Source organism: Salminus brasiliensis, chromosome 1 (genome assembly GCF_030463535.1).
Source record: "Salminus brasiliensis chromosome 1, fSalBra1.hap2, whole genome shotgun sequence".
NCBI classification, from domain to species: Eukaryota; Metazoa; Chordata; class Actinopteri; order Characiformes; family Bryconidae; genus Salminus; species Salminus brasiliensis.
In genome coordinates, this window is record NC_132878.1 from 11,363,372 (window position 1) to 11,387,314 (window position 23,943).

The following is a 23,943-nucleotide window of genomic DNA, read 5'->3' on the forward strand; positions in this document are numbered from 1 at the left end:
TTAGACTCTCACTCAAAAGTGGCAGACATCCAGTACAGTCAGGTACAATCAGCTTTTTCCACTTTACATGAAAAACAAGAGTTTTAACCATAAGAACTTTGCATAGAGACACTGATGTGCAATACCACACGTCGAGCAGTTCTCAGATACTGCATTTGCTTTTTCACAACCTTTTGTTCCACAACCTCAGGAGAAATGTTGACCATGTAGGTATTTTTTATCCTTCTGTGTACACTGTAAAAATACATCATCCACAAGAGTACATCAACCGTCTTAAGGTCCGGCTGTGCAGCCTAAATAAGTCAAAGTTCTGAAGATGTATCCTCAAAGGTATCACCCCAGTTTACAGTTCTCCCGAGAGGGAGAGACAGCATGTTGACAAGCCTGATGGTGCTTGCCAATATAACATTACCGCTAAAGGGCACATATGGTGGTGGGTGAGTAATAAGGGGACTTCTCTCTGGTATTGCTGAAGCCCAACTCAAGGTTAAGGTCATGGCTTGTGGAACGGGGATGCTGGTCCCAGGTTGGTGTGAAAGAGCAGGATCAGAGATGCACGAGAGGCAGAGGAAGCAGGTACATTCAATTTAAGATCATGACATGACTCACAATGCACAGACAAGGTTCCCTCTCCCCTCCTTCATGAGAAGCTTGAAAGGTTTCTAAATGGTTTCAGGTATCACGACATGTACTGTATTATAATTCCATATCGTGCTGGTTGGAGGTAACCTCAAGACGGTGAGACTTCTGCAAAGTTTGCAAACGGAAGAAAGAACAGGAGGGCGGCGTGGGCTTTGTCACTTCTGATGAAATGAGTAAACGAAGCTGTGTTTCTGGCCAACCTTCTACACTTTTTTTTTTTCGGCATCTGAATAACAGGCTTTTTGCTTATTGCGAATTCTAAGATTAGGACCAAGTCGGCCCTGAGTAATCAAAACCTAATCGGCTTTTTGCCATCCTCAGCAGGCACACATCATATGAAAGGAAAGTGTTGTTGAACAGTGGAGCCCAAATAGTCATCATGAACATAATACCTGTGTGAGAAAAGTTCACAATGGTTCCATAGACACATTTGACCTACGAGAAATGTCAAGTGCATCATGTGCTTCATCATGTCTTGGACCAGGGAAATCACCAAACTGTGTGGGGATAGGGCATCTCAGCACTGGGATGGTACACTCCTTCTACCCCAGACAGGAAAGATTTCAAGCGTCATGCCCACTTCAATGGGGAGAGGGGGCAACGGTTGATCATGGAGGGGGATTCTTATTCATTCTGGTACCAGAGGCACCTACCTACATGGCACCTTAACCTTTCATGACTGCGGACATAAACCAATATAGACCCTCATAAATGAACATTTCAGCATGTTTCATAACCCTTGCTGATGTTATTTCAGTCTTTAGGACAACAGACACATGATGGAATTAGCTTCCATAAAAGTGCTAGTAGGTTTATGTCAATTGGCATGAAAGGTTTAAGAAGGTGCAATGAAGTCTTACGAATGCTGCTCTACTAAATGAAAGGATTCTGGAACTAGAATGAATAAGAGTCCCTCTCAAACTACAGATGTGTTCATCAAGGCCTGATCAACCAATGTAATATTGATGTAAAAGTTTCAACTCACACACATCTCTTACAATTGAGTTTTTTATGGAACCAAAAGTCTTTCTTCTATGGCATACAAGAAAAAGGAACTTCAAGGGTGCTAAAAAGGTTTGAGGGTTTTGTGGAACAATCATCTTGGAGGAATACCTCCAAACCTTATTTGTAAGAGATACTGCCAAAAATCCTCCAAAAATCCTGCATCTCCATTTTTTTTAAATTTTTGATGGAATTATAAATTGGCAGTTGTTCTTGTATCCCGATTTTATGATCAATGGACCAATAAAAAGGCTCCAAAATAAAATATTTGTTTACTTCTATTAAAAGTTTTCTCTTCATGAGAAGTTGCTATTTTGGAGGTATAATGTTTGTGCTTAACAAGTCGGGGGTTCACATGGAAAAATGTACTATGTTCATTAGATCCTATACTCTGATGAGGCTGTATGATTTATGTATACATAAGACCTTTGAAGTTATTCACAATTACAAATCGCATGGTGTGGGGCAGCACCATTTTTCCTTGTACCAACCGCAACCTTCGCAAGACCCATTTCTTTATTTAAATGAATCAATTAAACTCTCTTTAAATTTAACGCTGCCTTTAAGCACATCTCTTCTTATACAATATAAATAACAGATTGGTTCGCTATGAGTAGTTTTGTAACGAATATGGTCATATTGATGCTGTGATACCTGGCGGTGTAGACATTTGTCTCGTTACTTTCTGCACTTTCTCACTTTTGAATGATGACTCTGTACTGTGGCTTTCTGGCTCATACCACAGCATCCTTATCACTGTACTTACAGCTGCACAGGCGCCATGTCTATACACCAAAAGCGTCAATAGCCTGTTTACGAGATTTCTACAAAAACGGTCTCTTTCGGAAATAACCCTGCCGGTAAACATGCAAAATGGATGAGCTTTAAAGTAGAATGAGGAGTTCATTAATTAGCATGCCCTCTGTAAAACAGTGAACAATGCTCTGAAGAATTGGATGACTGTAGGATGTTGCTTAGGACAGTACATGCCTTTTGCAATGCAAAACCAACTGCTTCAAATAATTGAAAAAAGGGAATCAAAAGACTTAATAAATGAGCAATGATGATGTGCACTCAGATACATGTACAATAAATACATGGAAATGTCAGGGGAGGCCTCAAAATACTTGATACGTGATTAGGACCATATGCCATCAGTGAGAGGTCTCGACTCAAATGATGTGGTGATTAGTACCAATCATGAGCAGGGGGGGCTCTCAGCTCAAATGATTTAGTGATTAGGACCAATCACAGTGGAATATCAGGTGAAACAATGTGTCTATTAGAATCAGTCGCAGTCAGCTGGAGGTCTTGCTTGAGGTGTTAATTACAGCTTATCATAGTCAGAAAGGCCTGGTTTCAAATTATGTGGTAATTAGGACCAATCATGATCAGGGGGAGGTCTGGGCAGAAATCATGTGGTGATTAGGACCAATTATGATCAGGGGGAGGTCTGGTCAGAAATCATGTGGTGATAAGGACCAGTCATGATCAGGGGGAGGTCTTGGCTCAAATGATGCAGTGATTAGGACCAATCACAGTCAGAGGAGGTCTCAGCACAGATGATGTTGTGAGTAGGACCAATCATAGTCAGAGGAGGTCTCAGCACAGATGATGTGGTTAGTAGGACCAATCACAGTCAGGGGGGGTTCTTGGCTCAAATGATGCAGTGATTAGGACCAATCATAGTCAGGGAGGAGATATCTGATCTCTGTGTAGTTCGTTAATTTCTTTCTCACCAGTTGGTAACTGCCAAATTCATCCGCTAGCTAGTTCTTCCTCTAATCACAAATGACGTCACATGTGCTTCCTCTGAAACGCCGCTACTGCAATGTGATTAGACAGTTGAACACAATATGTTAAACTATCTAACAGGCGCCCACGTTGACTGCTACAGTGTTGAGTGATGGTGGGGAGAGGGCGGTCTAGCTCACCCACCCTGAGACAGTAAAGCGTATTTGGCTCTGTTGGATTCTTGTCAACAGATAAAGTTCACATTGCTAGGAAATAAACTCATGATCCCCTGAAGGTTTACTGATTTTTATCACAACAATTGAAAATCCAAATCTAAGGAATAAATGTGTGCATGCTTAGTTAGATATTCTTCAAGATTAATTTTCAAATTCTAATCACTTTAGTCCAATCTGAAATGAGACTGACAATCACTTTAGACAGTTCACAGCTGACAGTCTGTAGAAAAACTACTGCAGTCTGTTTTCAGGACTATATCATTGTAATGTTTATCCAATTTTTGCTATTTCTATAATCTTGGTCCCCAAAAGGTTTTTTGACTGGTCCATGTTAAAGTATGTTACAAAAAGCCAACAGAAAAACCAAGGCATCACAGACAAGAATAACAGCACTTCCTGTGAAATGGTCAATGAAACGCTGACCAGAGAAAAATAGGTTAAAATGGATTTTTATTTAAATCATTCACAGAATTAGTTGTGTAGTCGGGTGCACAGTGCCCCAAATAGCAATTTAAGACAAGACGTAAGACCGGAGGAATCTTTGCAATGCCTCTTCAGGTCACTTTGAGATGTGAGTGTTCGTGTGTTCATGTGTTTATGCATTGGCCTGTTCTCCATCGTAACTATACAATAGCAGCTTCTTTATTTACAACTTTATTTCTCTTTACAACCACTATTTACATATATGAACAAACCCCAGGTGTGGGGGAGTACCTGAATATGAGACGAGAGAGCTAGTGGAAAACGTAGCGGAAGATAGAAAGTGGTTGATTGTTCAGCACAGCTACTGAAGCTCGCTGCTTCAGATACTATGTCCATCACTACAGTGGATTTGAAGGGGAATTCCACAGATTTCTTGAAATATCTGCAGAATTTAATGATGTGGTTTGACATGAAACGCATCAGTCTAGAGAAATATACAGATTCTGAATTGTTCAGAGTGGTGGTGAACGGAACCAGACTTGTGTGGGGGGGGAAACAAAACACCTCTAAACTCTACATTACAAGAGATGCTCATACGTATACAGGGTACTCAATGCCTTGGACATGTTTTATGACAGTTTTATAGAAGGTTTTTGTGTTAAACATGTCTAAAACCCATGGTGGAGATGCATACAGGGTGTAGCAATATGGTCCCACCCAGAAAAAAGTAATCTTTGCATAAAACATGTCTAGTGTTCAGTGATGGTTTTGGGCTGGTGATGGCTATATCTGTATTGCAGACCTCCTGAGGGACTACTGATGTCGAACAAAGCAATTGAAAAGCCTAATTTAATTGCGAAAGTATGAAACCAGTGATGGGGGGGTGCACTGCTAGATGGTTAAGCAAAGTATAACTATTAGAAATGTAATCATTTTAGACAAAATTGTATTTGTCAGACAGGATTAAAAAAATAAATAAAATTCCACAACTGACCCCAAAATATTTTTAGACTGTATTATTTAATCTTTAGCTCCTAATATTGGTATTGGTCCAAAGATGTTCATATTTAATGGGCCACAGCAGGTTATGAAGAGACCTACCAGATGAACAAAGGCAGCACAGACCAACACTTGGCACTTGCTATTATGATAGTTTTGAGATGAATTTTTGTTTTTTAGCCCAAAACAAGGCTTTTTAAAAATCTATTTATGGTGGAAGGACAAGCAGAGCACTGTAAATCAAAATGGTCCCCAAGAGAACTTACTGTTTTCAGACCTACCACTATTTTACTATGCTTCCCATTACATACAGTAGACACATGCAGGTTCACTGGTAAATAAATAGGCATTAATTGCAACTTCTGGTTGCCATCACCACTACTGTACCTTCTGCAGAACAGAAAATGTCTCTAGAATGAAGCACTTCACACCAAATCACCGAGTGACTCGGTTTACAATCTTAATGACTAAATGATATAGACATTTCGGAAAAACAGTGGATTTCCCCTTTTTAAGATGCCAAAACCAATTACTAGTTGAGGTGTGGTGTGTTGACAGCGCTTTTCTTCATAATCACTCTCCTTCTTGCTTATACAGACTGTTTAAAAAAAAAACAAAAAAAAAAACTTTCCAGTCTCTCCCAGAACTTGCTTTCAGTCTTTCAGCGAATCACTTTCCTCTTTATGTACTTTCTCTTACATTTAATTACTCATTCTGTCACTTTTGCTCCTTTCTACTGCTCTCAACTCATCTGCTCTGTTCACTCATTCACACTCTGGGGAACAGGGAGTGCTGCCTACAGCTCAACACTCATCTGGCAAACTGGTGCCAGCCAGAGGGCTGACAAGCAGTCTTCCATGCAAATGCCTCCACCTACATACTGGGCGCGTTTTACTCCGGTTTGCCAAACATACACTTTCCATGGTGTGAAAGCCACTGCAGTGGCAGAAGTTCCTGTCAGTCTGGAACAGATGTGAAAAGCATTTGCATAAGCTTAGCATCTCTCATCTTCTTGCCATGTAGTCCTGCTGTGAGACAAGTGCCATCCATGTGCTTTTCTCGAAAGCAGACGTCGCGGCAGGGAACGTCCTCCAGTGTCCTCAAATAATGGGTCATTAGTCCACCATGAGGTTCGAAGAGAACTTAAATAAATTAAATAAGATTTGGTGCTCTAAAATCAAAAGAAAAACACAAAGAAAGAAAAGAGAGAGAAGAAAAGCGCCAGCGAGTGATCCCCCTTTGTACCAGACAGAAAGGAACAGTTACTGCTCCTTCTTCCTCCTCCTTCTTCTCCTCCTCCTCCTCCTCCTGCTTGGTTGCTTTTGAGGACTTGTGCAGTGCATTTTCCGAGAGATCTTTCAGGCAGAGCATTGAGGTTTCAGTCACTGTTCAAACACTGCCCTCTACTGGCGCACACGTGCAATCACATGCTTCCAAGCCTATAAATTGTAGGGTTTGAGCTGCTTGCATAATTGATTCAACTGAATGCACTCTCTGTGTTTGTGCTGAAGGTAATTCATACTGAGCGATGGTGGTGTAAAGAATAGCAAAAATACTTGATGCAATTCTGTACTATTATAGGGTGGTGTTGATGTGAATGAGCATGGTGCATCGTCTGTCTACACAATTGTAAGTCGCAGTTGTCTGAAGTGCGCGTGTGTGAGTAAGTATGCCTTGTGTCAATGTGTGGCATTATTAACATTAGTAAAAACTGGTGATGCGGACAAACCTCAGTGAACACTGTTCGTCTTTTTGCTCTTTGTTACGCAAGGCAGTATTGACTGTGCTTTCATCAGTCCAATCGTCACCTAAAAAAGAACAACAGCTGTCCACGTACCACTGTGAACATGTGGCTTTCGTACCTGTTAGCTATTCCTTCTCCAGCCTAACCACGTGTGGCACTAAACTCAGAGGCATTGAAAGATGTTCCTCACAAGGTGCTTCTGATCTCGGTTCATCTCCTTTGTGCATTTCCTTTACGCATCCCCTTTTTTCTTTAGGCATGTCAATGTGTGTGTGCGAGTACTCCTCCCGGAAGAACAAAAGCGTCAGTGTGTAGCCTTTTTTCCCCGTCACAATTTTAAAAGTTAAACAAACAAAGCTGTCCAGGGGGCAGGGGGCCCACCTCTGGCCTGCTTTGGGTCCGCCATGGGGCCTTCATTGGCCCCGTTTCCACCACAGTCCAGCCCATCGCTTGTCATGCCTTGTAGTTGAAGTTGCCCGGACTGCTGAGTGTCAGCTGTCCATTGGAGGCCACCTCGCTCATCTCGTCCTCCAGCAGGCCCGAGACGTCGGCGTTGGGGATGCTGTCGTGGTAGCTGCTGAAGCTGATGTTGTCCTCCTTAAGCTCGATGGTCCAGAAAGGGGCATTGAGCTTGCGGTTCTGGTACTCGCGGTATGTGTAGACGCCTCCTGCCACGCCCATGAGCACCACCAGCACCACGATGATGACGGCCAGCACGATGACGTTGAACTGGGCCCAGGAGACGTCTGCAGCGGTGGCAGATGTGCCGTTGGTTGTGGGGCTGGTCAGGCTGGTGATGAGTGTGGTGGAGAGTGTGGGGAGCTGGTCTGTGCCGTTGGGACTGGGGGTCATGGTGGTTGGCGGTGGAGGAGTGGTCAATACTGAAAGTGAGAAGAGAGAGAATGATATAGTACTCTGGTATACATAAATACACATTAAATAAGTATATACAGAGTTTTTGAAGACTATCATGGATTTAAGGTGCATGTATCATCTTATCTAAATAACATACACAATAATACATCATATTTTATTTATAAATATTTTATAATGCATTTTTTTATTTTGCATAATGCTTTAAACTAACTGTAATATCATTTGATATCATCAATTATTAAAAACAAACTGCATTTTAAATGATTTGTATTATTTAAGTGGGTTAACCCATATGCAAATTACCATTGTGAAAACATAATTGCCCTCAAAATGAGTAACAATAATGCAGCAACAACTGCAACCAACATTTCCTATAACTCTTATGGGCCATTAACACTGTTGTGAAGGAATTTGAGTCAAGTCTTCTTTCCAGAACTGTTTTAATTCAGATATACTGATATATTTTCATAGCATGAATGTGCTCGTTTTAGGCCCTGCCACAGCATCTCTTTTGGGTCTGATCATTACTTGGACCAGGTCACCCCAAAGCATTCAATTTGTTTTCTGCTTCAGATGGGGATGTGCTTTTCTGTTTCAATCACTGTTTTACTGCAACCCTAATTATGTTTCAGCTTTAGCTAATGGACAAAGGGAGCAGTCAGTTAGTTCAGTTCACAGACAGTAAAGAATTCCTGTTCTCTGGCAATTGCACTGGCTTCCTGTTGACTAGAAGATTAAAATTCTTCTTCTTCTACCTTTAAGGCACTACACAGTCTGGCTCCATCGTATCTCTCTGATCTTATTCCTTTATATCGTCCCTCTCACACTCTTCGATCTCCTGACTCTGGACTCCTTGCGGTTCCTTCTGTCAAACATTCTGCAATGGGTGGCAGTCTCCTCTTAACACTCTTTGTAACTGTTTGACCCTGTCTTCCTGTGAAGCGTCCTTGGGTTTGTGAAATATGCTATATTGTTAGTTTGAACTTTATTAACAACATTATTAATAACATATTAATAACATTATTATTATTATTTATACTATCTCCAGACTGTCCCATTACCACCATAATGTTCCTACTGTAAAATGCAGTATTAGCTTTGAAACCGATATAAAAGGACTTGCGTCATCTGTACTTTTTTTGTTTTGTTTTGAAAATGGGGTGATCTGCATGTTAAATGACATTGTTTTCATGTTTATACATGTATTTATGTAAGAAACAAAGAGTTTGATAAAATGATCTCTGTTTAATATTACACTCTGTTTAAAGATCTCAGAGCATTCACTACTACACACCCACAGTAGTAAGAAAATCAGGAATGGAGCAAAAACATTTTCATGGCTGCGCATCTTTGTACCTTTGTAAAGCATTTTATTTATATAGGTCCTAAAACGCATCCCTCAGTGACATAAAACAAACAGTACAGCTACCGTAGTCAGGCTTGTTTTTAAGGCATCAGCTCCTTTGTAGTGAAATCCCAGGCAAGGAGCTTGCATTGCCAGCAACTTGACAAGCACTCACCATTACAAGCATGGACTTTAGCAAGTGATGACAAACATAAAAGCTAGAAAAGAGTTTTGCAGGGAGAAGAGAAACAGAGAGAGAGAGAGAGAGAGAGAGAGAGAGAGGTACTGTACATATGCAGGATGGATTGAGTGTAATGCAGGCAGCAGATGCTCCAGACACAGCTGCATGTGTAAACGTTCATCTGCTCAGCAGAACATGCTGCTCTACTTTTAGAAGGAACCGAATCCAGCCCATAGAGTTTCACTGCTTCAAACATGCTGTTTTGTTGGTTGAAACTGTAATACTGAACACCGTACCACCCTCTGTACAGTGTTCCTCCTATTCTAGTGCTTTACATCTCGCTAATCCGTCCTGAGCTACTCACTCACAGTTTGGCAGCCCATGTTTGCCTGTCTGTGGGAATTTAGTGGCTGGCTTCGGTACAGTATCTGCTATTGTGCTGTTGGAATCAATAGCTTAGACTGGACATGGCTTCAGAGCTCGCTGCTGTAAGAGGGCTTTAGTCTCAGCTTCCGCAAGCTTTTAAAGCAGTAGTCATATAGCATTGATCGGTCCACAAGGAGTCTTCAATCTGAACATCAAACAGCTGCTTAAAAGAAATCTGTGAATCTGTGTCTGTGATTGACTTTCTATTTTCAAGCGACTGGTTCCCTTAAGATGCTGTATTTGGCTCAGTCATACAGGCAACCAATACTGCTACCTAGTACTGCTGGACATTTTGGAAAACCCATTTACACAATGACCATTAACAGCAAGTCTTAGTGCTGCAAAATAAATAATAACCAAATAAAACCCTAAAACAAACAAACAAACATCTATATAATTTGACTGTATGAATTTTTGAATGTTAAAAGCCAAATTTTCCAAAATGAATGTCACAATAATACCAAATACACAATCACTTCTCATTCATTGTTTTTTCAGAAATCAAGGGTATTTATAAAAAACCTTTATCCTGCTTTTGTTGGAGTAACTGTCTCTACTGTCCAAGGAAGATTTTAGAGCACTGCTGTGAGGATGTGACTGTATTCAGCGACAAGATTGTTAGTAAGATCAGCATGTTAGATGATCACCACCCCAAAAGTATTGGATGGAGCACCATCATTCCAGAGAACACAGTTCCACTGCTCCACAGCTCAATGATGGCAGGCTTTACACCCCTTTCAATGCGGGGTACATTGTCAGTCATATGCTTTTTTTGCGGTCTATCAAGATACCACCATATTGGCCATTTCTATATTTTATGAATTGTTTAACAGCCCTTTAAACCAATTTACATCAGTTTCACAGGCCCTAAAGTAGAACCTGTGGGGCTCCACAAAATCTGGTAAGCTAAATGGCTATACAATAGTTTTTCTCTAACAGTTAACAAACCATTGAATGAATCATTAGCTCTTAGGGTTTAAGACCTTAAGTATATGCAATTGTGTTAGTATTGTGTTTATTCTACTACTGTGAACATACCTTCTATTGTCACTTTAGTGTATTCAGTGTATAATTTAAAAGTTATTCCAGAATGACTGAGTTGTAGTGAAATTTGATGATCTACTGAATGATAACAATGCTTTGTAATTAGACTGAGGTCAGAGATTTACAAATTGATCCTGAGATATACCCCCTGAACTGTGGTCACATGATTTACCCCAAAATGAACATTTCAGCAGCAGAATCTGGCCAACTACAGTTTATAAATTCCATTAAAGCACCCCATTCTTCTTGTCTCACCTATCGCCGTGCAGTTTCTGGAAAGGGCGTCCCCGGTGAAGCCCTGCGCGCAGCGTTCGCAGTGAGCTCCTGCAGTGTTGTGGCTGCAGCTCAGACAGTGGCCCGTGTCCGGGTGGCAGATGCGGGGCCCGCTGTTTGGATCTGCGTTTCCGCTGCAGTTGCATGGGACGCAGATGCTGTCAGCGTTGTAGAAACCATCACGGCACTGCTCGCAGTTGAGGCCCTGGTACTCTGGCTTGCACTGGTCACACACCGGCTGGCCCGTTTTATCTGCCAAACCACAGAAGAGGATTACAAACCCGAGTAAAGTTCATATTGCTCTTTGGCTAATGAAACACATGCATTAAAGTTGAGTTTCTAAATGGATCATTAATACAGTCCTGATTTACTACAGAGCCACTAGATGGCCGGACCATAATAATACATCATAACAGCAAGGATGCTTGCAATACAGAGTGCAAATACAATGCCTTCTATCATCATTATTTTTAGCCCAAATGGCTCAACACAGCATGAGATTTACCCTTTTACCCATTTACTTTTACTAGCACTGTTCACTACAAAGGGTTCTTTGAGCATTGCCATGGAAGAACCTTCTGTAAAAGAGATGTGAGTATGAGGAAGCTTTAAACTGGTGAGGAATCTTTACATCCACCTGTAAAAAATCTTTTAAAAATAGGGGTTTTCTATGGTATACCAAAGAACCATTTGTAGCACCTTTATTTTTAAGAGTGTACTGTACAAATATATGAGATCATGGGCCTCAAACCTTCCACAATACCAAACCACTAAGTATCAAATTTCCTGTCAACACTCTTTTGATGCTACCTTAGTCAGCAGAAGGTTTGCGTATACAGCTCATCTCATTAAGTTATTCCCTCAAAACAAAGGAGTCCTACTTTTCACTATTATTAAAACATTTTGAATAACATTATTTAAAACATGTGATTGTGTATTAATTAAAAAGAAGGACACTTCTTTTAGGGAAAGAAAAGACATCAACACCTATTGATATTATGTTTTTTTTAGCTTTAGCTAATGAATTATACACTAATGAACCAAATCTTTATTCACTTCATCTATGAATGTTCATAACGACATCTCATTACAATGGTGTATGTCAAAGTGTTAATGTTATGGCTGATCATTGTGTGGTAGACTGTAACTGAACATTTGGTTCTTGTAGTTAATGCTCTTTCTTCAGAGCGTGTTGGCTGCCCAGTGACGTTGCATCAGCGGCAGTTCGAAAAGAGGTGCTGGCTGATTTTAGCATGTGTCAGAGGAAGCACGTGTCAGTAATCAGCCTCCCAGTATCAGGACCGTCATATGTGATGGAGGAAGAGTACTGATGGGTTGGGTAATTGGCTAAAATCAGGGAGGAAAATTGGGTGTGAATTACATGAATATAATAATGTAAGTGATTCTGTTTTCATTTACAGGCCCAGATACAATAATGATTCTGTTTCTCTAATAAAGTTAAACACACACTGTCTGTATTTAAATTGTTTACATTTTTTAAACCTTTATTTAAATGTATATTTAACAAAAGAATGTTGGTTTATAGACAGAATAAGTACTCAATAAAACATTGCATTAACGAATCATAACAAGCTCTTAAAAAATAATGTGGAAATAGCCATTAAACTGGTTATTTACCTAATTATTTCAAATAATAAACTATTTTCATTTTGGACGTTCCAGACTACCATTAAAGGTCATCCCCTGCAACATTCAACCCAAATTTACGCCCTTGGTTCAACTTCACTACACTTGGAAGGATTTTAGCTTAGCTTAAGAGAAACTTCATTAAATCTGTAATTTAGCAATTTCTATAGTAACCTCCACGACCTACTGCCAATTTTACTTTATTCAATATCCATTTCCATCACACAGGGCCTGGAAAAAAGGGCAATTTTCTAAGCTTCTAAGGCTTTTTTTGCACTTAGTTCCTCCATTTGTCCCTGAAGTGCAGTAACAGGGAGGGATTTTCTGCACCAATCCTCAGAGTGACTGATAAGCGTGGAAGTTGTAACAGGATTGTGGCTCAATCAATTACGACCCACTTTCCCAGCCGTGCGTTTCTGTCAGATAAAACACAGGCGCTGATTGTGTCGAGCACACGTTAACCTGAAAACAGCAGCAAGTGCTGGAGCTGACAGAATATTAAAACAGCGTAAACACCAATTCTGTAAAAGGTGAGACTGCTGTGGAAAAGAGAGAGATGAGGAGATGAGAAGAGTGTTAATTTCAGGGTTGTGGAAAAGAATCAATTTTACAACCTGCCCCACTGAAGCTAGATGAAGTAGAAGTGATGGGTGGAGAAAACGAGAGAGAGAGAGAAGCAGAGAGAGAGCCAAAGGAAATCACCTATAATGTTAAATCCACTTTTCCAGCAGAGCAATAAAACAGTGTTGTCACGTCACTGCTGTCGTATGAATTAGCTTCCCTGAAATACACCCTCAGGTGCCAGTTTATTAGGTATTATTCTCTATACCTACATTGCCTGGCATCATCAGTGCCCAACTTTACCCAATCACAGGACAGGGCGTCCCAGACACAGATGCGATGTGGGTGGAGGACCATTTCTTAACACAGCAGAAGGGTATAAGACGTATGTTCAGAAGCTTTATGGTACTGACCAAATCACCTCAGTATTACCAAACACTAAATAAGTAGTCAGTTTCTCTTTTACATTACATTTCGTATGCATGTTATTACCAACAGTGCTTCTTCATTAGACAGCAGTTTCTTTTGGTTCATGAACACATCAGCTTTCAGCACCTCACATTCATCTATGGTTTGTATTCGGAATGAGGCCTAATAATTAGAAAGCAACAATCACATTATATGGGTTGGTATCAACATTTTATTATTACTGAGCCCCACAGTGACATCAACACTGGTTTTTGTTATTACTGAATCAGGCAAAGCTGTGTCGATTGGGGGTTTACACAAAAATTAGCTATACTCTGTCTAGCAAGTAGTGTACATGAATGTATAAAACCCTGCAACACTGTTGTACAAGTGCATCAAACCAACATGCTGCTTCCATTTCACTGCATTCTATTTCCCTTAATGGCCGGCATAGAGGGGCTGATAAATTGTGCAGCAAGAAGTGGGATACTGTCAGGAACTGCAAACCTACAATCCAGCAGAAAATCTAGCAATGCTGCTGTGCCTGGCCCGATACACTTGCATCAGTATCACACCTATAACCATAACACTACAATGTCACCATCACAGTCGTACTGTTGTCCATCCAGAGATCGGTAACTGTAAAAGAGAATACTGATCTGACCTTCCAAAAGCATTAAGTTAAAGGTAAGACACAAAGTATAAAGTGATTTGGTCTCAGACCTATTATTAAAATAAAAATGCTTTTTTGCTTCTAATATTAAAGAAATATGTCCTCTTTAACTTAACATCTTTTAGAAAACAGGTCATCTTTTACTCACTTAGGTATATACAACATATTTTGACTAGGGTCGCCCTAGTCAAATAATCAATGTTTTGATCAATGTTTTTAAACTAAAGCTTTTGAAGTTGAAGTTGATTTCAATGCTTATGCATTTAATTTACAGGAATTGACAGAAAGGTCACTCAACTGTGTTGCAGCATATATATATATATATATATATATATATATATATATATATATATATATATATATATATATATATATATATACACACACACATATATATATATATATATATACACACACACACACACACACACACACACACACACACACACACACACACACACAATTCCTTCAATAGACTAGCTTCTGCATTCAGCTTCTATCAATCTAACACTCAGGCTTCAAAGCTCGCTGAGAGACCGGCACGCTGAGGGAACCAAATTTCCACATCCTCATTTCTCAGATAAGTACTAGGCTAATGACCACCATTAGACACACTGGCACTGCGCAGCCTATTGAAATAAGTCTCAGCAGGAAGCCTGGAGCAACTCATTTTTGCTCTGTTAAAACACACACACAGACACACACACATTCACAGGTATCGCAGGTAAACACAGACATTGGGGGTGTAAGAATATATTGACATATGAAAGTATTGCGATATTATGTACTGCAGTACTGTATCAATTATCAAAAATACAGTAGTGATATTTAATGAACAGTTTACATGTAGACAGTGGTTCATTTGTGTTGTGTTAAACCCTGAGCGCTAGATAGCAGTGTTGTACTCCCACTGTTCTGACTTGATAAAAAGTAAACAGTTTTTTTACTCAGATTGTATGTGTATAAATGCGGTGTGTTTTTATACTAGAACAGTTCAATAATAATAATAAAAACATAAAATACAATATCCTCTTGATTCCAATATCACAGTATATTGCAGTATACAGAATGTTAACCCCTAAGTTTTCCCTAATACACAGCCCTAATGTATGTATGTATGTATGTATGTATGTATGTATGTATGTACCCGACACTAACTGGTTATAGTACATGTATCAATCAACTTGCGAATGGAGTGTGTACACAGAAACACCCAACCGCAAACTAACTTCTTTCAGGCTTACTTTGTAGTGGTTCAGAATGTGTGTTTCCCTTTACGTTCCAGCAGCAAGTTCCTTCTGTTCTACATGTCCTAGTGTGTAGGCTAAGGCTCAGCACTGGGGAAGATTCCGGATGTGCTTTGTAAAAGTGCTGTCGGGATTTAGGTCAGTTATTCATTAACCAAATGTCCTGGTGCTGACGCCAACGTCACGGTCATTCCGCATGTGCCACACACACACACTCTCTCTCACACACACACACACACACACACACACACACACACACACACACACACACACACACACACACACACACACACACACACACACACTTTACATTTATGGCATTTAGAGCAACTTACAACAGTGCTTCACTGTCCACTCAGCTAGTGTGAACTAGACTACAGCCTAAAATACTAATTCTCTACATTCGGGTACTGTAGCAGACAGACGCATGCATTAAAACTGCTGTAGCATGACCTGTGATTCGCTGATCTCTGATTTGAGGTTTGATGTAATTTGTTTTATTTCCTGACTTCACACAGACCGTTATTTGAATTTAGATGTTATGATTATGTATTAGCTAGTCTAGCTTCACCTGTCCACCATCCTGTTTGTGTTTGTTGTAAGAGGTGCATTACAGTAAAACACTGTGAAAATATGTTAATTTTTCACAGTGTTTTCACTAGATGTTTTGCTGACATTCCTAAAATATTAATAAAAAAATGTGGATGGGAAAGAATGCAGCTGTTTCCCACATACAGCTCCATGAAACAAGCAGAAATCAGCTAAAAGGACAAATTCTAAACTTTTGATTCACACTACAATTCTTCTGCAGTTCAATAAATACACCATCAAATATCAGCTTGACATATTTGTCAAATCGAATAATTTGTCTAGACATGTCAGAGTTTGCTGATATTAAAACACAAAAACATTGATCTTATTATCAGGAGTAACAACAGTGTATTTTCTGATGCATTGTCAGTATAAAGATCACAGTTTTCTATTGACTATAGCAAAATCTTTCTATCCCTAAAATTCTTAGTCATGTGGTATAAACAAAAATAACCCATTTTTTACATTTTGGGGAGATGCGGGATAGTAGGTCACCTCACCATTTCCATCTTCCCCATTCACCTCTCCGGCCACATTCCCTCTGTGTCATCTGCCGCCAATCCTCCAGTCTTTACAAGGTGGCAAAACGCCAGTGGGGTCCAAAAAAAAAAAAAAAAAAAGTCCAAAGAGTCCAAAATGGACTACTCGATGTCCCGGCAGTGCAGAAAGACTTCACTACATTTAACACATCTCACACTTGCACAACAGGCCAGACTCAAGAGGTGAACCCTGCAAGACTGAGCTGAAAGCAAATTAAGCCTGAATATTCAAATCAAATATGGCAAAGGTTTCACTGGGGAATTCCCCTTTAAACAGCGCTGGCAGGAACAGAGACCCTATTCAACTGGTGCCACATCAGAGCCGAGACTATTACAGGAATGAAGAGCCTACTGAATGAACGCTCATGACACGTCTGCTGCCTCCTCACTGGAGATTTCTTGCGTGATAATCTCGCTGGAGAAACTCGCTCCGGCTTCTCTTTTCAGTTTGCTCTCCGGAAGCGCTGCTCTTTCTTTTGTGACTCAGCTTCTGTTACAGATCTGTGATAAAAAACAATGAACTCAAACTTCTGCCATTACGTCTCACTGCATGTCCGTAACTCTGTCCTGTTACTGTATGTATGAAGTCCACTTTCTTTTGACTTGTTCACACATATAAAGAGGAAACTCTATAGAGAGTAATCCAGTTACACACGGTCACTTTCTAACATCACAGACTACTTCTTCACACCACTGACAAATTAATTAATTGTGAAGCCCTTTTGGTGCTATACAGATTCATTTCCACAGAGGGAAATCTACAACACTTTAGCTTTAGCAATGTAATCTGTGCTAAGACATGGCCATGAATTTGAAGCAGCTGATGCTTTGTTTGGAGCGAAAGACAGGCCGTCGGTGGTGAAAAACTGTTTATTTAAAGAAATAATAATACTAAAAAAAATGCTATATATTTTTGCATTTATTCATGAGATGTTTAATGGAGAAGGGTTTCTTCACAAACTCCGCTAACAGTACAGTTCAGAATACAGAACAGTACAGATTCTTCGGGCTGCATTCAAGATTGTTCTCTAAATCACTAGTAATGCCTAAGAATACAGATAATCTGTAACTTAATCTAACTTCTGTTAGGTTAGCTATTTGCTATCCAATCATTTAAACATGGGATCTGTTAAACCGGTGCAACATCAGAGCAGAAACTACTACAGGGAGGAAGCATGGAAAGAATACTTATGACATCGACACTTTTGACACTACGACTCTACCCCTATTTTGAGTCACAAGATGACGTATCCTAAACCTAAACTATTTGTCCAACTTGTTTGAGAAACGCATTTGCCTCAAGCCAAAAGTTTTGAAATCATTTTAAATCACATTAAATTTAAAATAATTATTTATTTTTACAATATGCCCTGAGACGTTGGTGATTATGAATCAAGTGGAAAAACATATATCTGCTTGTAAAAACAATTATAAGCAGGTTACTCAGACATGGCCGAGTTGATGCTTCGTTTGGAGAGAAAGACGGCCCACTGGTGTTGAAAAACTGTTTATATATATATATATATATTGAATTTATTCATGAGATGTTTAATGGAGAGGAGTCTGCTAACAGCACAGTTCAGAATACAAAACAGTCCAAAAGCTTAGGGCTGCATTCAAGACTGTTTTTCATGAATCGCAAACTAAGAACAATGAATATTTAAAAGAAAGGGAGGAATAAAACTATTAAAACCCCAATTCAAACAACACTCAATTATGATTCATTATGACAGATGTGAAAGCTTCATCCTTGCCTGTCAATCCAATTAAACAAGCGTCTATTATAGTTCAAGTGTATGCATATAGGCATAAAGGAGCTTTTGTCTTAAGCACCCCAGAGGCTTCTGATGATGATGATGATAAGGAAGAAGGACAATGCTGAACAGAAGTGATAGAATTGTTTAGTGCAGTGATTAAAACAGGAGGGTGTTCATTAGAACACAACAATAGGGAGAGCTGGTTATTATTACTTTAGCCCAACTGATCACACTGAATCAAGAAGACAATGCTCATTTGCAGGCAATTCATTATTAGGCATTTCTAGAAGCCATGCTGCATAATTCACACAATACAAATCGGCTCCATTATGGGATGCTTCGTGTGTTGCATTTGATCAGTACGGTTTGAAGTAAGCTGGTATCAACACAGTGGCCGTGCACCTTACAATGCCCCTTACTGTGAGCTCTAAATGGGCAAGTTCATCGGAGTAGGAAATCTACATGCACCTGTACACCTTGTAGATATATCTTTTCAAAGGTAAACAGCAAAGGAAATATAATGTCTGGGACATTTTAAAGAATAATGTTTAAATATCACATTGTTCTTCCTCTTTTTTTTTAACTATGATAATAAACAAGACGGAACTCTCCATATTTAACTCTATCAAAAGCTACGACACTAATCAAGGCTAGCAAAACTAAATTAAGCCAACAAGACAGTGGCTGTGACCAAAATGGCTCCCTATTTATGCTTTAGGGCACTACTGAGAATGTTGACCAGTGTTGACTCAAAGTATCCATATTATAATTTAGAAAAGACGTTCATATAAGACACTGGACGCTGTGAATTTCACATATTTTTAGGGTTAGGTTGCTAAGCAACATAGCGGTTAATGATTATCCCATGAACAGCTCAATGCCTTTACTGACTTTGATTTAGAATAAAGTTAGGTGTGTATGGAGATTGAGATTTTAACTTTGTTCAGACACTCACATATTTGTTTATGCAAATGGTACTGATGCATGATGATGAGGATGTGTCCAATGCTACCGAGTGAACTATATAGCGTAATACTAATGAGAGGGTAGGGAATAATTTTGGTCACAGTCTGAAACGTCTGGGCCACATCCAACACATCCAAACAAAAAATGTTGATTCTAATTCTCATTTGAATATAAAAAGGTGGGGTTTGGCGGGGTGCAAACACATACTAGAAAAAGCACAATATCACTTATGATTAAAACTGTACAATATTACTAGCTTTACATTTTCTTGAAAAGCTACTAAGGAGTACAATGAGCAGCATTTCATTTAAAGGTTTTGATTGAGTTATTTCCTCACTCAAAGTGAGCACTGAAGTAGGCTATAATACTCAAAACACTGTACTGGCTTACCCCTAAGGGCAGAAATACACAGCTAACAACATGACCTCACACGATCAGGAACTTTCTGCTGCCATTAGCCAGGTTCTAAACCTGAGCACTGTTGCTCTTTATACCAAATAAAAAATAAATTCATTTAAATATTTTTTTTAACCAGGTAAAACAGAAAAGGAAAATTCTAATTGTTAAACCCTTCAACATTTTACATAGTAATTTCAAATGTATTGACTGATAAACTATTATATATATCATATATATATATGATTTAAGATAATGATTAAATGCATTATGTATTATTACACATGTCTCAAAAACTCTCAAAATATGTCTCAAATATGACACACCTGGCTTAAAAGTTTTAATGGACAATTTTGGAGCAATTCTTTTGAAAAGCATGCCAAAATCTAATTTTGCCACAAAGTAAAGAAACTGCCAGATTCACATAAGAAAATGTGAAAAACACACACACAAAAAAAAAGATTCTACATTTTGCTTGCCAGCAGAAATATCATAAACACGTTACTTCGTCTTGCATTCACTGAAATGCAGTCCCTTAAAGAGCTTGTGCAGTGGGTGTGCCGAGCCTGTGGGCTGATGAGAGATACAGCTGGGGAGTGATATGTCACTCAGTTACTCATTTTGAACTTTCTGAATGATGAAAGCTAAAAAAGGAGGTGTTTAAAAAAAGGATGGCCCACCCTCACTGCTGCTGAGGGACAGGGTGGGCTGCCGGGTGACTGAGGCTGGGGTGGAAAGCGCTGATGAGTGCTGGAGCTTCAGCAGTGAGGGTGGGCTGCAGTGGGGAACTGGATCAAATCAGAGTTGCTTAATGAGCTGTGTAATGCTTTCCTTCTCTTTCTATAATCTCCAATCCCGCAGAGCCCTGCTCTGCTGAGGCACATAGCCAGCCTTCACACAAGTCTTACATTTCAATGAATAGGCCTACGGTACCGTGTGTGAGCACACACACAGGCAGATTCGCTCTGAAATGCCACCTCAGCTGTGGCCAGACAAAAATACTAAATAATAGATGCACTAATTTTCGCACTGTGGGGGTTCTATTGTTCTGACTTCAGTGGCGGAGAACTTTTAAAGTCAAGTGCGACTTTGACTCAAGCTATACTATTTAAAATGAATCAGATAGATCCATATTTAATAACATAGTCAACTGTAGTTCCAACTGTTCACTATGTTCTGTGTTGATGAAAACAAAAGTGTAGATGTCTTTAATATCACCCTAAAATCCCAATTTCTCATGTTTCTAAATGATAAAGGAACGAGATAAATAATATAAAACCTGAGTTGTTTTCTTCCAACCCTGACTTGGAACAGTTAACAGACCAGAATAAAGACAAACTTAGGTTTAAAACCCTCAGATTTAAACAAATTTTAAACGTTTAGTTATAGAAATCCCTCTGGATTTCCATTTATAACTTATTTTCATTTTGACAAAGTTTAACTTTAAAAAATAAAAACCCTCAAAACAATAAATATCAATTAGAGTTATTTCTGCTTTAGACACTGATCCAACACTTCACAAAAAGGCAGGTCAAGACCCCTAATTTAAAACCTGGCTAATGGCAGCAGAAAGTTCCTGATCGTGTGAGGTCATGTTGTTAAGCCAGTACAGTGTTTTGAGTATGATAGCCTACTTCAGTGCTCACTTTGAGTGAAGAAATAACTCAATCAAAAGCTTTAAATGAAATGCTGCTCATTGTACTTCTTAGTAGCTTTTCAAGACACAAAATAAGAACCAATATGTATAAAAACAAAAATAGGAACCAAAACTCAATAAAAGGAACCATGGTTCAATATGAGGACTAAGGCTTAGTTAGAGGAGCAAAAGACCAACAGAAGAACCAACAAGGAACCTAGGCTCATTCAATAGAAAACAGATTCAACAAAAGGAACCAAGGCTCAATTAGAGGAACCAATAAGGAATCTGGGCTCCTTTGGAAGAACCAAGACACAAAGTAAACAAGACTCATTTACATTACATTTACATATAAGGCATTTAGCAGACACTCTTTTCCAGGGCGACTTACAAAAGTGCTTTACTATTAACCCAAGAAAAACCTCGTTTGAAGCTAGTTGGAAAGGCTAAAAATTTAAAGATACCTCCAAGTTTAGACACTAGGACTCAACAGAAAACCCAAGGCTCAAAAAGGAACCAAGGCCTGACATAAAAGATCCAAGAATTAAAAGAAGGAACCAAGGACTCAAGAGAAGGAGACTGCAGTGAATAGGACACAAGTAGAACAGATTTATAAATAAGACCAGGAGGCAGGAAGGTCTTCTGAGTTGGGGTTCTCAATTTTACCAGCATATTGGAGACACACACAGTGATGTAATTTGTGAAGCAGTTCTGGATAATTGAGCTCAAGCAGGGTGATGGGGTGTGACAAAGGAGAGGACAGCTTATGACTAACTGACATCCTGTTCACTCTGTTCACCCTGGACATCCTTTATGCATAATGAGCTGAGTGGTCAGACTGCTGCTATGTGGCAGGGGGACTGCTCGTCATACTACCTGAGACTCTACACACTGATGACAACAGTGGAACCCTTTTGGGTAGTATACAGAACTCCTAATTAAAAGGTTCTATAAAGAACTGTCTCAAGGAGGATTAAACCAGAATCCTTTAGGCACTGAAATACACACTGTGGACAAAAGTATTGGGACACCTGCTCATTCACTGTTCCTTCCAAAATCAAGGGTATTGAAAAAGTTGAACCTGCTTTTGCTGGATCCAGGGAAGGATTTCTACTAGATCTAGAAATCTAGATTTTTAAGCACTGCTCAAAGTCCCATTTCTGTATTATACACACTTATAAATAAATATTTAAGTCTCTCCATGCTGTTTAAGTAACATTCAGTTCAGTGAAACCACTCCAGGCTAGGGAATACTCCAGGGTATTTTCAACACTCCATGTCCATAAAAGTAAATGTCCAGTTCTCTTTAACTGATAACTACAGTGTATTCTTTAGGGGAATGGCCAAAGTCTTCTGTTTGGCTGACGCTGGAGCCTGACCCAGAGTGAGCCTCGTTAATGAAGTGCAAAGGCCTGCTGGGAAAAGCAGAATTAATTTAACACTAGGTTGTCCCCCTGCACCTCATCAAGCAGTCCCATCAGTGATTCACCGACACAACGAGATCAGGTCTGTCAGCTAATCGGCAGGCCGCTATCCTGTCGGGGTGGGAGATCAGCATCTCATTAGCATATTCAATAACTCACAGGTGCTGTAAGTACACAGATAAATGTTTCAGTCAATTACGTATAGATAAAGCAATACACAAGCTCAAACTCACTGGAAGAAGCAGAGTCACCAACCTCAAATGTACAATACTGTGCAAACTTTCAGGCACCAGTGTGAACATTCTAGTGAGCTCCTTATCCGGGCAGATATTAGATTAAATACAAATAACATTGGTTTCCATTACTGTTTTCAGTAAACATCTCCACAGCCTAGTATTATTTATAGCCATCATCCAACACCTGCTTTGTTAAATCAATGCTTAATGACATTAAACTGAAGACGTCCAGGAGAAATCTGGAACTAGCTCACAAGATCTCAACTTCCTTCAACATGAGAAACTCGTGTTCCTTTTTACTGTATTTACTGTATTTGTGATCACCTGCATCTGTTCTAATGTGAATGTGTAATCTGGTGTTTTTACAAGCAAAATCTCTTCTATTGCTGAGAGAAATGGTGTTTTAAATAATGTGCTTTGGTGCTTGAAACTTCTGCACAGCACTATACATTAAATGCTATTTTAATGAACTAGATCACTACTTTCAGCACCTGATAAATCGTGATAACTCAATCTGATCCAATCCTGTGGGTTGGAATAAAGCCAATCCAGACGTATTTTTACTGACTGTGTATAGGCTATCAACCTAAGCCACTTCTGATCAATTATTTCTGTTGATACAAGCATGATAAACACACTGTCGGCAGCCTGTAACAGTGAGGAGTGGTCAATAAGGTAATAAAGCGGTTTAAATGTCAGCAGTGTGAACTACTTAATATTTATAGAATATTGAATATCTGCACTGCCAGTGTTTAGACTGTGTCTGAACTAGTGCTCTTTCCTCTGGATATGGGTACAGTATGCATGCGTGGCTGTTTTTGCTGTGTACCGCCAGCAATATGCCACTCAACCCATGTGGGAATACCCAACTGGACACAAACCATAATACTGCATAAACACTCCACCAGTGCCTTCTACTGCCATTTTAGAACTGGGG

General features: G+C 39.5%; 1 protein-coding gene across 2 annotated transcripts in view; it reads right to left on the reverse strand.

Annotated features, from left to right (window-relative positions):
- Window positions 1-5,038: 5,038 nt before the first annotated feature.
- LOC140543723 (multiple epidermal growth factor-like domains protein 9) overlaps window positions 5,039-23,943 on the reverse strand; it is a 142,103-nt gene continuing 123,198 nt past the window's right edge. For both annotated transcript variants that reach the window (XM_072667032.1, XM_072666950.1), the window contains 2 exons: window positions 10,908-11,177; window positions 5,039-7,661 (listed from right to left, as the gene is read on the reverse strand). In XM_072667032.1, coding sequence (XP_072523133.1) covers window positions 7,234-7,661; window positions 10,908-11,177 — 698 coding nt within the window. In that variant the 3' untranslated portion in view covers window positions 5,039-7,233. The remainder of the gene's footprint in view (window positions 7,662-10,907; window positions 11,178-23,943) is intronic.